Source organism: Mustela erminea, chromosome 6 (genome assembly GCF_009829155.1).
Source record: "Mustela erminea isolate mMusErm1 chromosome 6, mMusErm1.Pri, whole genome shotgun sequence".
NCBI lineage: Eukaryota > Metazoa > Chordata > Mammalia > Carnivora > Mustelidae > Mustela > Mustela erminea.
The window spans coordinates 140733494-140747569 of NC_045619.1; the positions used below are offsets into that span (position 1 = coordinate 140733494).

Here is a 14076-nt window from a genome sequence, read left to right on the forward strand (position 1 = left end):
GCTGAGAAGAAATAGTTATTCTACACATATTGTCTCAAAAATAATACTTTAGTAAACACATCACTTAATCATTCAAGAATCTCAAAGCTTTACAGATCACATTATTTTAATTTTACTGCTAGGGAAATGGAGGGACAGCATTAGGTGACTCCTACAGCTACTGAAATAAAGAACATCAGGTCTGTCTTTTTACATGTCTAAGGAATATATTTATTTGTATTTGGTGCTTTTGACAACTGTGGCATACTTGACAAAATAATTCTGATGATAATTCAGAAGGATATATAATTAAAAATAAAGAATAAAATAAAAATAAAATGTAAAAATTACCATTTAAAAATGACAGATGAAAACTATTATTCTAAAAATTCTTTGATATGACTAATGTCATATAAAAAACTAAGGGGTGAGAAAATGGAGTAAAAATAGTCCTCTTACTACTAATTTAAGAATAAAATGGCAGAAAGAGTTAAAATTCTCTGGAAAGAACCTTCAGTGATTTGAATCTTCAATGACGCAAGGCCTATTATAACTCCTAAAGGTACACATTCATATCAGAAGGGAATGTGACTTACTAAGTAAGGAGACTGGGCAGATAAGGCCTTCAAAGACCAGCTCAGGTAGCTCAGAGGTAGAGTTATAGACCAACTCTCTCCCAACAAAGTAATTAACCCCAAAGTAAAACTTTGAATATAAAACCACTAATGTGCAAATGTTAAATGAACTAAAAAAGAAGCCTTCAAGATATGTAGTAAAATGACACACTGTGTGGCCAAGGACATGTGCGGATGCCTTTACAACACACATCTGTGCAAGACTGAAGTGACACATGCATGGGCAGAAGGTCCGGCAGAAGGCATTCCTTTCTATTTAGTAAAGACAGTACAAAGAGTCTTCTGTTTAAGCAGAGATATAATTACCTCCTCACAAAGTAAGATATGCCAATGCTAACTAGAAAAAAAGCAGTTGTCAGAAGGTTCTGTTCTACTTTTTGGAAACACGGGTTAATTCCTCTTCCCTGTTTTAAAACGTAACAAATTTGACTTCCTAATAAGTCACAAGATCAGTCATTTCAACTTAACACATCTTTGGAAATGTGCTCTTCCCAGTGAACGTGGAAAGAAAAGTTAGTTTGGATGGAGGACAAGAGTTTTGGGCCTATTTTATTTTATTAAAATCAGGTTAATGATAAAAAATTCTTATCTTTATAGGATCAGTTACTGTTCAACTACTTATTTCCTGGTAACTCAAAATTATGTGGTATTTAAAGTTAAGACTACAGAATTAAGATTTAATTGAATGTTAATTATTATATAACAATTATATAAACAATAAAATGTTAATAAATAATAAAAAGTTAAAAGTAAAAAAAAAGTTAGATGTTAAATATATCTAAAACATCTTTCTGAAATTAATACGCAGTCCACTTAGGGTGGTGGGCTGTTTACGGTGAGCAGTATTTGGTAGTTAAATGCGTTCTACAGTTCTTCAGAAAGCCATCTATCTCCCATCTTCACAAGGGACAGTCTTAGTTCATCTGATCTCAACTGTCTTGGTAAGAGTTCCAGGCTAGCTCAGTCACTAGAGCAAAAGACTCTTCAAATGCCCTGGTAAGTAAGTAAGTAAGAGCAGTACTAAATCAGGAATGGGGGGCGGGGTAGCTACCTCTGTACTTTTCACACATGTTTTTGGAGATCCAAAAGTAAAGGACCCACTCCCTCCCTAAAAGGACATATGCGAAGAATGTTTAGGAGAGACAACACAAACTTTTAGAATATATATTTCAAGAGTATGAAAAATTTCAATAACTTAAAAAGTATGATTGAAACGTAAAGCTGAAGATGGTTCACCTCTAACCTTAGGATACACATACAGTATTTGAGAAAAAATATCACACAGAAGAAATTTCTGTAGCGAAGTGACACAGATTAGGCAGTCACCTATTATATTATAGGGTCACCTTAAAGGACGGAACAAAAATTTCTTTTAAAATACAGGTTAGGATTCCACCTATGTAAGCTACAACCAAAAAGAGTTTTTCTTTAGAGATCCAGATGAACCGTCCAAATGATCTTGGTTTGGTTATTAAGAACCTAAACATTAGCACTGGTCACAAAACTATTTCAAAGACAGAATTTTTTGAGAACTGGTATTACATCCACATTTGCCACTTTGCACACACAGGATGCAGGCACAGTGTTTCGAGGTGAGGAAGGCAGAGAGGGGCAGGAGTCTACCTGTTTCACCATCACAAAAATAAGGCTTACGAGGTTTTGCTGCTGCTGTTATTACCAGTCTGCAGTGCTATTAACAGTGTCGTGGTAAATACAAAAAGCTTAAAAAGAGCCAGTGCAGATGGTGAAACTATATGCTCTCCTCAAAAGACACTCCGAACATCTATGAGAATAAACAAGGAATACCAACAAGGTTTCCATACACAAGAACTTTCTCCTATAGCCAATCTTCCACCAGGGCCAAAGTTCACAGAGATGGAAAAATACCCCAATACCTTGAACATAGATTTATGTTTATTTTGGCGAGGTTTTAACCAGACTATCTAGTTCAGCCAGGCAATCACATGCATTATTTTGGCGAATCTGTTTTTAGACCGACTTTTTAACCAATTTATTTTGCTAATCCAGTTGTAAACAGAACATTGTTAAGATGCATTTTAAGTCTTTTACTAGGATGTACCTTGCACATAAAAACAAAAACATGGAAAACTTGTGAATGCAGTTTTTTTTTTTTAAATAAAAAGTTTTTTTCTACTAACGTCATGAAAGAGACTAGGAGGGTCTCTTCTATAGTCAACCAAATCAACACTTAAGAACAAACAAAAAAATAGGGGCTCAGTCAGTAGAACATGAGACTCTTGACCCTGGGGTTATGAGTTTGAGCCCCACAATGGGCACAGAGTTTACTTAAAAAAAAAAAAAAAATCATAGTTAAAAACAAGAACAAAAAACCCAGTATATATCTGGGTTTATTTGTTTGGGTTATTGGATGCATAATCTCTCATTGGCAAGAACTTTAAAATAAGAAAAAAGAAAAGAAAAAATATTTATAAAAGGATAAAAGAGTTAAAATTACATAGGATTTCTTTGCTTTCTACTTAGAAATAGTCAAATTTAGTCATTTATTTAAAGGCTGTTATTGCTAGTACTAAGAACCTAATAACATTCCTGTGTTTTAAATTTTTGGTATAAATATATGCCAGAAATATGGCTGGTGCCCAATACCAACCAAAAATGACTAGTTCTTGATGGTCCAAAAGATGATCAGTTTCAGTATTTACACTGATGACCATATATGATTTGCCCTACTCAAAGGAAATGCTTACACATTTGAGAAAACTGAAACATAAAAGTAAAAACCAAAACCAAACGGGTAAAACAAAACAAAAAAAACCAAAGCTAAACTCTACCATATGAAAGCATAACTCCTAAAGATGGCAGCACTGGAACTACCAGGAGATGTGTGTACGTCCGATACATGGCTTGCTGAGGCACAGGACAGACTGCGCATATTGAAAATGTACCATCAGGTAAGTCTGGATACGAGTATATAACCACAAGACTATTACCACAATCAAGATAAGACGTATATAGTTAACTGAAGCAGGAACACCAACTGTCCTCTAGGTGATAATGTGGTATATACCATAGAGTAAGCAGTAAAAATAAGAGGATCCATATAGTATTAGATCAACTGTCAAAATTAAATAAAATGGCACAAAAATCACTTGACTTATTTTCCTAAGTGTTCATAAATACTTTTAAAACCATGACTTCAGACAATTAAAGCAGGAAGGGGAGAAGTAACCGAAATAATGGTTTCATGGTTTAAGTATTTTAACTTTTTCCTTTCAAAAAAAAAAAAAAAGTTGCACACATAAACTTATCAGATATGGAAAGAAAAATAAAAACAAGGACGAGGTCAGACAGCATTTTAGTTTCCATCTGTTCACTGGTGTGGAACTTGCACTGAAGGTTTTCTTACTTCCTTCTACCCCGAAACACAGTTCCTCAGACTAGGTAACAGAAGCGCAAGTTAAAAAGAACCAAGTATTAAGCAACAGAAATGTGACCAATTCAACCGAATTTAGCCGCATACACATTCAGAGTCCTGTCCCTTTTGTAGGAAAGTCTGCGTACACCCCAGCTTCGCTGCGCAGAAACCTACGCACGCCGTCATCCCTAAACCTCTGCCAGAGCCAGACCACCCCGAACCCGCACAGAGATCCAAGTCCGGCGTCCTCACGAAGACCAGAGCGCAGTCTGAGAGCACCGCGCTCACACGCTGTGGGGGAAAGCTGCGCACTCACCTCCTGCTCTCTGAAGGACTGATGGTTAACGTCCAGGACTCGTATGGTCCTCTTGATGGGCAGCAGACCTCCAACCTCGTCATGAGCCACCATGCTGCCCTCCGTGCCCCCGCAAACCCTCGGTCGCTGGGAGCCGAGCCGCCCTACCGCGCGGCACCACCGGCGCACAGGCTTCCCCTCCGAGGCCCCGGCTCCCGGGCAGCCATCCGCCTCCGCGCTCCCTCGCGCCGCCACCGCTCTGCAGCAGCCGCGCGACGCACCCAGACCTCGGGGCTCCGGGGGCGGGGCGGGGCGGGCGGGGCGGAGCCTGTGCACACGTGACCCAGCGTGACGGACGCGGCCCCCCTGCCGCTCCCTTTTCTCCTGCAGGCGGCTCTAGGAGATTGCACGAGATTGGGAATGTCTACAGCCGCTCCAGGCTCCAGGGAACCTCAGGTTACTGTCAAGGTTTTCCTGGTTTCGGCAGCATTCCGGAAGGGAACTAATTGCCTGTCCGCGCTATCTGCTCCAGTGCTCGCCACAGACGGGTGTTCTTCTCAGACCCTATCACTTAGAAAGAAATCCAGCGGCGGACACTTGACAACTTCAAGTCAGAAAGCTGTAAGTCAAGCCCAGTAAGGGTGTGCACCAAAGAAAAGCCGGATGATGCAAGGGGCTTCTAGTGCGAGCACACTCCCCACCGCCAGAGCAGCCAGGCCCTTCCTCCGTCCTTGGGACCGGCCGGGTGGGCGCCGCGGGCGCACTTCGGGCCGCCCGGTCGGTCAGGGTCAGGCGGCTCTCCCACAGGGCTGCGGGGCCAGAGCCGCGACCTCAGATTCCAACGTCGCTCAGCCTCAGGGGCACATCCCTTCCCTGTGTGCCTCAGAAGCGCGCTTTCTGTGTAACACATGTTTTACACCCTAAATACAAAAAGGCAATTTCTAATAACGGAATCCTGCTCTATTCTGAAATGACTAATCTTGATCGGGTCCTAAAAGAGTCAAAAGGTCTTTTTAAAAAGGTAACTTGCACTTTACTGGTAGAGAAATGAGGTCCACAGAGGTGAAGTAACTTACCTCAGGTTACACATTAATGACAGTCTCTGGACCGTCTCTGGACAGTCTCCTCTTCTCTGGAAAAACACCACTTATGTTGATTTGATAGGCCTGCTGAGAAGCAGACTTTCTTCTCAACAGAATGTACTTATCCTATCTTGGAAGGTAAGATTTTATCTTAACTATACACTACTATGGATGATACAATGCCAGTAATTTGCAAAAAAGTTTCTGTTCTCAGGATTTAATAGGATCAGAAAAATCTGAGAAATCTATGGAGAAGGCACTATTCTAGATATTGTAGATGAAAAATAGATTTCATATTTGCTCCTAAAGTGCTAATAGGCCATTATGTAAAAGTAGGCTACACAAAGAGATAACTCAGAGAGCTTTTGAAAATTCCCACGTAAGTTGTACAGCTAGCTACCAAGTGCCACAGGCGTTCAGGAGGAGAAGCCGCTTCCAGCAGTCTTCTGAGCAGAGACGGGGTTGGGAAACATGCGACAGAAGACATTATATGATGTTATTTGACTGGTGCTGGAAGGCCACGCTATGTTCTTCATAGGCCCAAGTAAGGGAAAAGTGCAAGGATTTCCCAGAAGAGCCTGAAGGAGTGAGCTCACAGACTGCAGTCATGGGCTGTGGGTGAAGACAGATGAGCAGAGGATTTTATTGAGCAGGTGAGAGATAACAGAAGTTACGTTATGTGTAGGCTGATCTATCAGATGGATTGAAAAATGACTGGCAACATAATACAAAAGTCACAATCAGTTATCAAGAAGTTACCCTAAGGTAGGGACCGTGGGAAAGGAAAAGGATCCGCGCAAGGAGCCGCACACTGAAAAGTCAAAGACGCCCACAATTCTAAAGTTAGGAGGAGAACTATTAATGCACATAAAGAAATAAGGAAGAAGGAGCTTTGAAAGAAAATTCCGAGTTTCATTTTTAGATCTACTGACGTGGTGGAAGAACATGAAAATGAAAATCCTGGGATAGTACCTGGAAATGCTGGACAAAGACTTGAAAGAGGCCAGAGGGCAGACTTGGACTGGGGAGTCACATACACAGGGATCAGAGTGGGAGCTAGGAGTGAATGAGATGCTTGGGAGAGAAAATCTGGACAAAAAGAACAAGGGTCTAAAGATCTAACTTTGGAGAGATGCCAAGGGAAAAAAGACTTATGCAAAAGGAATAGTCAGCAGAAAAGCAACATAGCAAGATGCCAAAGGAAGAAAAGGTGTTAATTACAGCAAAAAGGTTAAGAAGGGTAAGAAAAGCTGCATGGATTTAGTGATTACAACTTTAATGAGGCCTTGGAGTGTGCTAGTTCAGTGGACTAAAGACAGAGGGTATACCAAGCAGAATAAATAGGGAGCACAGACTATTTAGAATGACAAATAATCTATAAAAAACAATTTACTAAGGTTTGCAGGATGGTATAACTTCTTATAGGAAGCATTATGCTGCTCTTCTATAAATACCAATGTATTTTGTAGTCAAGATGATAATAATTCATCTTTTTGCTCTGAGATATTTAAAAAAAAATAATGGTGATTGGCTATATTTCATCATCTATCCTTTATTACCTGCCCATGCTTGTCACACATAGGCGGATATGTTTGGCTTTATGGCCGGCTGACGGTGTGGAGAAGCCAGTACTATACAGTGGTGAAGCAGGAGCTAAGCGATGGGCAGAGCCCGTTCCCTGATTCCTAACTTATAGGTAAGAACATCGACCTGCTCAAGCCCTCAAAGAGGAGAGGCTAGAACCCATGAGTCTTGTTCAGTTTCATTGGCTTAAAATGACCCAAGTGAGGCCCATACCTGATGGCCACTGAGTTTCATAAGGGAATACAGTCCTTACACTCAGGGAGAGTAGGGAAGAAGCTGCTAGGGTGATCTCATGGGTCTATTACCTGACATCTCTTTCCAGTGTTTTTCTATTTAGTCTGAAAGAGGTACGGCCAAGATAGGGATTTCTCTCATTTCTCTCCTTTAGCTGAGGAAAATGTAAAAACTGAAAGCCTACAGGAGCCACAAAGGATTTAATGGTGAGAGTCACAGCACAAAAATCCCAATTCACCAACCCTACAATCTTCATTTCATTTTGAATGTTCAGGGTTGTCTTCCAAATGTAACTGAGACAATTGCAGACAGCATCTTACAAGGCAATGACAAACAGAGGATGTTCAATGAGCACCCGAGTGATGAGCCTGGGAGGATCATGGCGCCAACAACGCTCCATAAAACCAGAGAGCTGAACGGGTCCTTTGAGGTCATTAACTTCTCCTCCTCTGTTTTCTTAGGAGGAAACTGAAGAACACCAGTGAAAAAAGGAAAGGAAAACAGTGTCCTGTCCCTGTGCTAGGAGCTTCATGCATGTTACTTACTTGGCCAGCTTTATGAAGTGTGTGTTATTAGTACCATCTTACAGATGGAGGAAGCCGGGTCTCAGAGTAAGAAACATGTCCAAAGCTGCAGAGTTAATCAGTGGCTGGACAGGCTTGAGTCTGGTCTGCCAGCTCCTGATACAGCACACCTTCCAGGTAAGATGGGAAATGCACCGCCGTCAGCACACTCGGTGCACACTCGGTGCACACTCGGTGCTCAGTCAGGGCCGGCTGGCTGGCCTTCTGTGAGATGGGTCTCCTGGTCCCAGCTAGTGTTTGTGAAATAAATGGGAACACTTTGCAGAGAAGGAAATCATAAAAAAGTTGAGGGATTATTTGCCCTATAGCCTTTTTATAACAAGGCAAGTAAGTAAAAAGATTATAAAATAGTTCCGCTTCAGTTTTAGAGGCGGTCCTATTTCAATTGTTTAATGTTATTCACAGCTTATTAAGGCATGACTTACAAATATTACTAATTGCATAACTGAAGCACAGATTGGTTAAGTATCTTTTCTTTGCACAGAAAATCTAGAATTTATAAACTTAAAAACTGAGTTTTCTGGGAATAATTAAGTCTGTAAAATATACCAGTTTTTGGTGAAAATACAGGTTTCCAAAGACCAGTATAGTTATAACCTCTGTTCTTCTGCTTGTATGGAGCCTTTGATGCTTTCTTTCCTAAAATATGAAGAAGGTAAAAAGAGAGAACATTGTTTCCCTTCTATAGAGAAAGGCTACTTACCTTTTCTCCTCTTTTTAAGGTGAAATCAGAATTCTGGAATTCAGATAAACTAGAGCTGAAGAATAATCATTACTTTTTCTGGTCTGGATACTGCTTGTTTTTATTTACTTTTGCCCGGAATAATAAGTAATTGGAAATTAGGCGAGGAAAGCCCTATTACAGAAAGAGAAAACAAAGTCTAAGCTCTCTGCTGACCTCTGCAGGCGATATTTTGAAATGCAATTCCCAACCTGCTTTCTCTCAACTTTGTAACTATGTTTGTAAGGATCTTATGTAGATGGCTATATCAACAATCTTAATCTGTAGAGAAATATGGATAACAGTACAGATAACATCTGTTTCCTCAGCCCTTGTGTAGCTCTCATGTTTCATATTACTAAATTAAACATGTTTTAAAAGCATATAAGTATGAAAGTTGCTACAGTTCACAAGAAATATTTTAAGGGCTTTTTCTAAATACAAGAAAACTAAGTTCCACTTCAAAACTCTAAAATTTGGGGTGCCTGGGTGGCTCAGTCTATTACGTGTGTGCCTTCAGCTCACGTCATGATCCCAGGGTTCTGGGATAAAGCCCCGAAGAGGGCTCCCTCTCAGCAGGGGATCTGTTTCTCCCTCTCCCGCTTGAGTTATATCTCAAATAAATGAACAAATCTAAGAAAAAACAAACAAACAAACAAACAAAAACCTCTAGAATTTAAGATTACAAATAACTACTATGTATTTCACTAAAAACAAGTCAGTTTAAAAGAGAATTTTAAATCTTACTAAAGAAGGAAACACTGATTCAAACATGAACCAAAAGAAACTTCTAAAAAACCAAGTTCCAAAATATTTAGGAACTGGTTAAAAACAACAAAAAGGTGGGGCGCCGAGGTAGCTCAGTGGGTCAACTTTTGATTTTGGCTTAGGTCATGATCTCCTGGTTGGGAGATGGAGCCCCACATCCTCTCTGCACCTCCCCCACCCAAATAAATCTTTAAAACAAAACAACAAAAAGGCAGTTACTTGGACTAAATGAACGTGAAAGAAGTTGGTAATACAGTTACATATAGATTTGAGTTTTAAAAAATCATTTGGATTAAAAATTTGACTGTCTCCAAGCTTTACTAAGAGCTGGGTTTGGAAAAAGATCAGTTCAGATCTTTATACTATTAACATGACTATAAACAGAATTCCTGATGGGCTAAGAAGTTTGGTATTCTCAAAACCCTGGTCCTTTTCGCAATAATACAAACTGCAAAAAAAAAAAAAAAAAATGCGGTATCAGTGCTCTTAGTGGTGACTTTTATCTCAAGGACATAGGGTAGCAAATAACTTCCAGTGTAATGTAAGATCACTTAGGCTTGTGTAAGGGGATGTTGAGTGGGATTTTTCTCATGAAAGGAGGTTGAAACTCAGCTAAGGCTCAAATCTGAAGACTAACAGTCCTATGTCCTGTGCCCATGTTTCCTCAGCTCACTTTTACATCAGTCATGGCTCCAGCAATCAGCTGTTCTAGGTCGCTCTTGCTGTCCACTCTGGGCTCCCTGAGTACTGGAATGTGCCATTTACACAGGTACCATGGGGTAGTCATTGACTAATGGAGCACAGGTGCTGGTGGATAGAAGCTCCCTCCTCAGTCCCTTCACAAGACAGTTCTGCAGTGTATCTTACATGGTTCTTCTGAAGATTCCGGCAAAAATAAGCCTGCTGCCCACAATGGTGACCAGCTTCAATGCAGATACTTGGTATTAGGTGCCCCCTTCTGTTTCAATTCCCCATCCCTGGGACCATACCTCAAAACAGATTGTCAATGAGCTCATGTCTCAGGCTGATTTCTGGAAGGAACCTGGCTAGGACACTGAAAAGGAGACTGGCCCTGGACACTAGACACACAGAATGAGATTCTGGAACTGGGTCCCTCATTGGAAAAATGGTGGTAAGGTCTGTAGTTATTGATCGGTATGGATGGAATGAAGCAATGGCTCCTACAGGGGTTGTGGCACATGAACAACATGGGGGGTGGTTAACATTAACTGCAGAGGTTGTAGAGTTGGCTGGCTTCTGTTAATTGCTTTAAAAGCTTTGAAAAAGCAGCTGGTAACTTTCATAATGTTCTCAGAATCATTATGGCAGGAAGGGCCAAGTGGGAGCCCCTGAAATTCTATCCCCTACACTGAAGTCAAGATAATAAATAAAAGCAGTGTTGCATACCAAGGGAAAACACAGAGATAGTCATCAAAATTACAGCAGGCAGTAGTGAGTCTCCACTTCATTTCCATTCAATTAATCTGCAGGACTCCCACAATGAGATGGACTGTGGCAGCTAACAGTGGACTACTGTAAATTTAAGTGGTAGGTCTAATCTCAGTTGTTGGGCAAGACGTAGATCCTTTATTGGAACAGATCAAGACATCCTCTAGCATTTGGTATACAGCTCTTGATATGGCCTGTATGTTCTTTTCAATTCCCATTAGTGAAGAAGATCAAAAGTAGTTAGCTTATATTGTGCGAAGGAGAGCAGTTTCTATTTCATATCCTGAGCCTGTTAACTTTTCTCCTCTGTCAGAGTCCTAAAGGGCCTTGTGATCCGCAAAACATCATGTTAGTCCAGTAAACTGATGACATCAGTCAAACAGGACTTGGTGAGCAGGAAATGGCAAGTATTCTGGACACCCCAGGAAGTCAAATGCATGCCATGAAAATTCTGGGGCTGCCACATTAGAAAAGTTTTAATAGGTCCAATGGCCTGTGGCCTGTGGCTTTCTGAGATCTCTCCTCCAAGCTAAAGAACAAGTTGTATCTGCATTCCCTAGCACTAGGAAGGGGCACAGCACTAGGTAAGACTTTACCTGTATTTGAAAATTCTGCTCTGACCCATTAATGGAGTCATCTGAAATGCAGTTTTGAGTGGAATCCAGAGCAGAAGAAGTCTCTGTAGCAGGTCTAGGCTGTGGTACAAGCCGGTCCTGCTGCTCAGAACACGTGACCCAGCATATCTGCTAAAGCTTGAGAGCTCTATGGCAGACAAAGAGGCCATGTGATGTCTCTGGCAAAGCTAGGAAAAGAAGTGCAATGCAGGTCCCTAGGGTTCTGAAGCTAGGCTAGGCTTTCCATGGTAGGAAACAGCCTGCTTTGTGAACAGCAGCTCCTGGAGTGCTATAGCAGCCCTAGTGAAGACTGAGGATCTGTCCATGGGACTTCATGAGACTAATGCAATCAGAGGTGTCCAAAATGAACCACAGTCAAGCCTACCAACTTACAGGTTTGGGGAGGTACAGGGGCAACCTATTATATGGTGGAAATGGCCTATTTGGAATTAAGCCTAAACAAGACCAAAGGGCACAAGTAAATTACGTAAGTAGGTGTCCCCAGCTATCCCAGTACCTGATATTAGCCCTTCAATTCTTCATTTGGTGGTGGTTCTTGGTAACCAACTGATAGAGGAGAAAAACTTGCCCGTTTCTGGGTAGATTGTTAGGAGCACTACTGCGGACCCCCCTACTGTACTACAGTGCCATTTAGGGGTCATCCTGAAGGACACTGGTAAAGGGAAACACTTCCAGCAGGCAGAGCTGCAGGCAGTCATCCAGTTTCTATGGAGGGAGCAAGGGCATGAAGCACAGATATATACAGGTTCCCGAGAGGTGGCGGATAGCTTGGCTAATTGCTCAGGGGCTTGGAAGGAACGAGATTTAAAAAAAAAAAAAGGCTGAGAGAAATTTTGGAAAAGAGGGATATAAATGGACCTATGGATTGTGCACAACGTGGGAGGATCTTTGTCTCCTGTTATCAAGAGTACAAAGGTACTAGGTGCCTTGTAGGCACCAGGTAAAAACAGTGATTAATCCTATGCATATTGTCAATTCTCTCTCCTAGACCATCACAGCACTCTGGAAGAGGCCCACAAAGACTGGCCGAAGCACAGGTATCAAGGGTATGTACAGATTCTCCAGCAGGGGCCCTCTTTTACCGAGACTGACCTAACCTCTGCCCCTAAAGAATGCCCCACCTGCCAGCAGTTGGGAAATGATGCTGAAATCTGGCCATACAGTTGTTTCCTGGGCAGAGCTGGTGGCTAGTTGATTACATCAGACCCTACTTGTACAGTATGCAGGGATTCACCCCTGCTGCAACAGCCATCTCCGCTGGACACTGAATGTCTTTCTGTATCTTTGGGCCCTGCTGGCACCATCACCGAAGGGCTTGCACAGTGCCTGCACTACTTGCATGAGATCCTACACAACACTGCCTCAGACTTCAGGACGCACTCTGTAGCAAAGGAGTTACAACAATGGAAAGAGAATCACTTGATCCACTGGTTCTCCCATATTCCCTGTTTCCAGAAGCAGACAGCATAATGGAGCGATGGCATTGTTTATTGAAGATTCAGGTACTGCAGCAGCTCAGGGTTAAAATTCTGCAGTGTTGGAACACTGTCCTTCAGAACAGAATACATGTGAAACAGCCTATATATGGTCCTGTGTCAAGAGCCATCAAACTAGGAATCAAGGGGTGGAAGAATTGGTCCTTCACATCAGCACTCCCAGATGTGGTGTTTCCCAGGCACAACCTGGCTCTCTGTAGCCACCAAGACTCAAAAAATGTAAACACACTAGGGGCTCAGACGAAGGACAAAGGTGGGGCAAGCAAGTCAGACCCACTGAAGTGCTGGCCAAGGGTGAAGGAAATCTCTTCCAGGGGTGGTGGAGGAAGATGTTCATCAGTTATGCTCTGTGCAGCAGCAGACACTGTGCCTTGCTCTCTCTATTAGAACTCGCAGAGACGGCAGCTGGCCACGATCTAGAGGCCCCTGTGACAGATGGGATTTAAAGGAGTACATGAGCACATCTCTGCAGTACAGAGTGTCCAGTGTCAACCGCATTTGCATCCTCCTTCTCATACTCTATACCCCTACCCCTTCATTAGTTGCACTACAGATCACGCTTTCTGCTCTAGGGCCTCTTGAATGTACCCTACAGGGAATCTGGACCAATGGAGGACGGGGCCAGGAGAGGAAATGCTGCTCCTCTGCCTGTGAGGATGCTCTCTCTGACTCCCCAGGGGCCCAGCTGCCAAGTCAACAACTTGCCTTGGAACTTACTTTTCCTCCTTTTCCCAGCCCCTTATTTCCCCTGATAAAATATCTACATACAAGCCTTGCCTCCTCAGCCTCTACATTCTGGAGGAAACCCAGACTAAGACACCCATATTTCTCCCCCCACCCCTGTCTTTAAAGATTTTATTTATTTGAGTGAGTGAGAGAGAGAACACGAGTGGGGGGGAGGGGCAGAAGGAGAGGGAGAGGTATACTTTCCACTAGCAGGGAGCCCAATGCAGGGCTCAGTCCCAGGACCCCAAGATCATGACCTGAGCTGAAGTCAGATGCCTGACTGACTGAGCCACGCAGGCGCCCCAAGACACCCATATTTCTAATTTGAGAAGGCATAAGCAAGTGGCACTAGCCACTGGCTCAGGGTGAGAAAACCTATTATGGGTGGTGCAGGAGTAGGAGAATGTGTTTCAATTATGGCTTCCCTGCAGGATTCATGCCTTACAGCCTGATCAGGGAATGAACAATTCATGCCCACAACAGCATCTCACTTC

General features: G+C 42.3%; 1 protein-coding gene and 1 long non-coding RNA gene across 3 annotated transcripts in view; one reads left to right on the forward strand and one right to left on the reverse strand.

Moving 5' to 3' along the window:
- Positions 1-14076, reverse strand: part of NET1 (neuroepithelial cell transforming 1) — a 60086-nt gene that overhangs the window by 8231 nt on the left and 37779 nt on the right. The window contains exon 1 of one of the 2 annotated variants that reach the window (XM_032349850.1): positions 4325-4605. The exons of the other annotated variant lie outside the window; for it this stretch is intronic. Coding sequence (XP_032205741.1) covers positions 4325-4417 — 93 coding nt within the window. The 5' untranslated portion in view covers positions 4418-4605. Of the gene's footprint in view, positions 1-4324; positions 4606-14076 lie in introns of those variants that run through there. 2 annotated transcript variants of the gene reach the window in all.
- On the forward strand, positions 5557-8982 carry LOC116594448. The gene is made up of 3 exons (XR_004287223.1): positions 5557-6038; positions 6968-7081; positions 7665-8982. It is a non-coding gene; the product is annotated as an uncharacterized LOC116594448 (long non-coding RNA).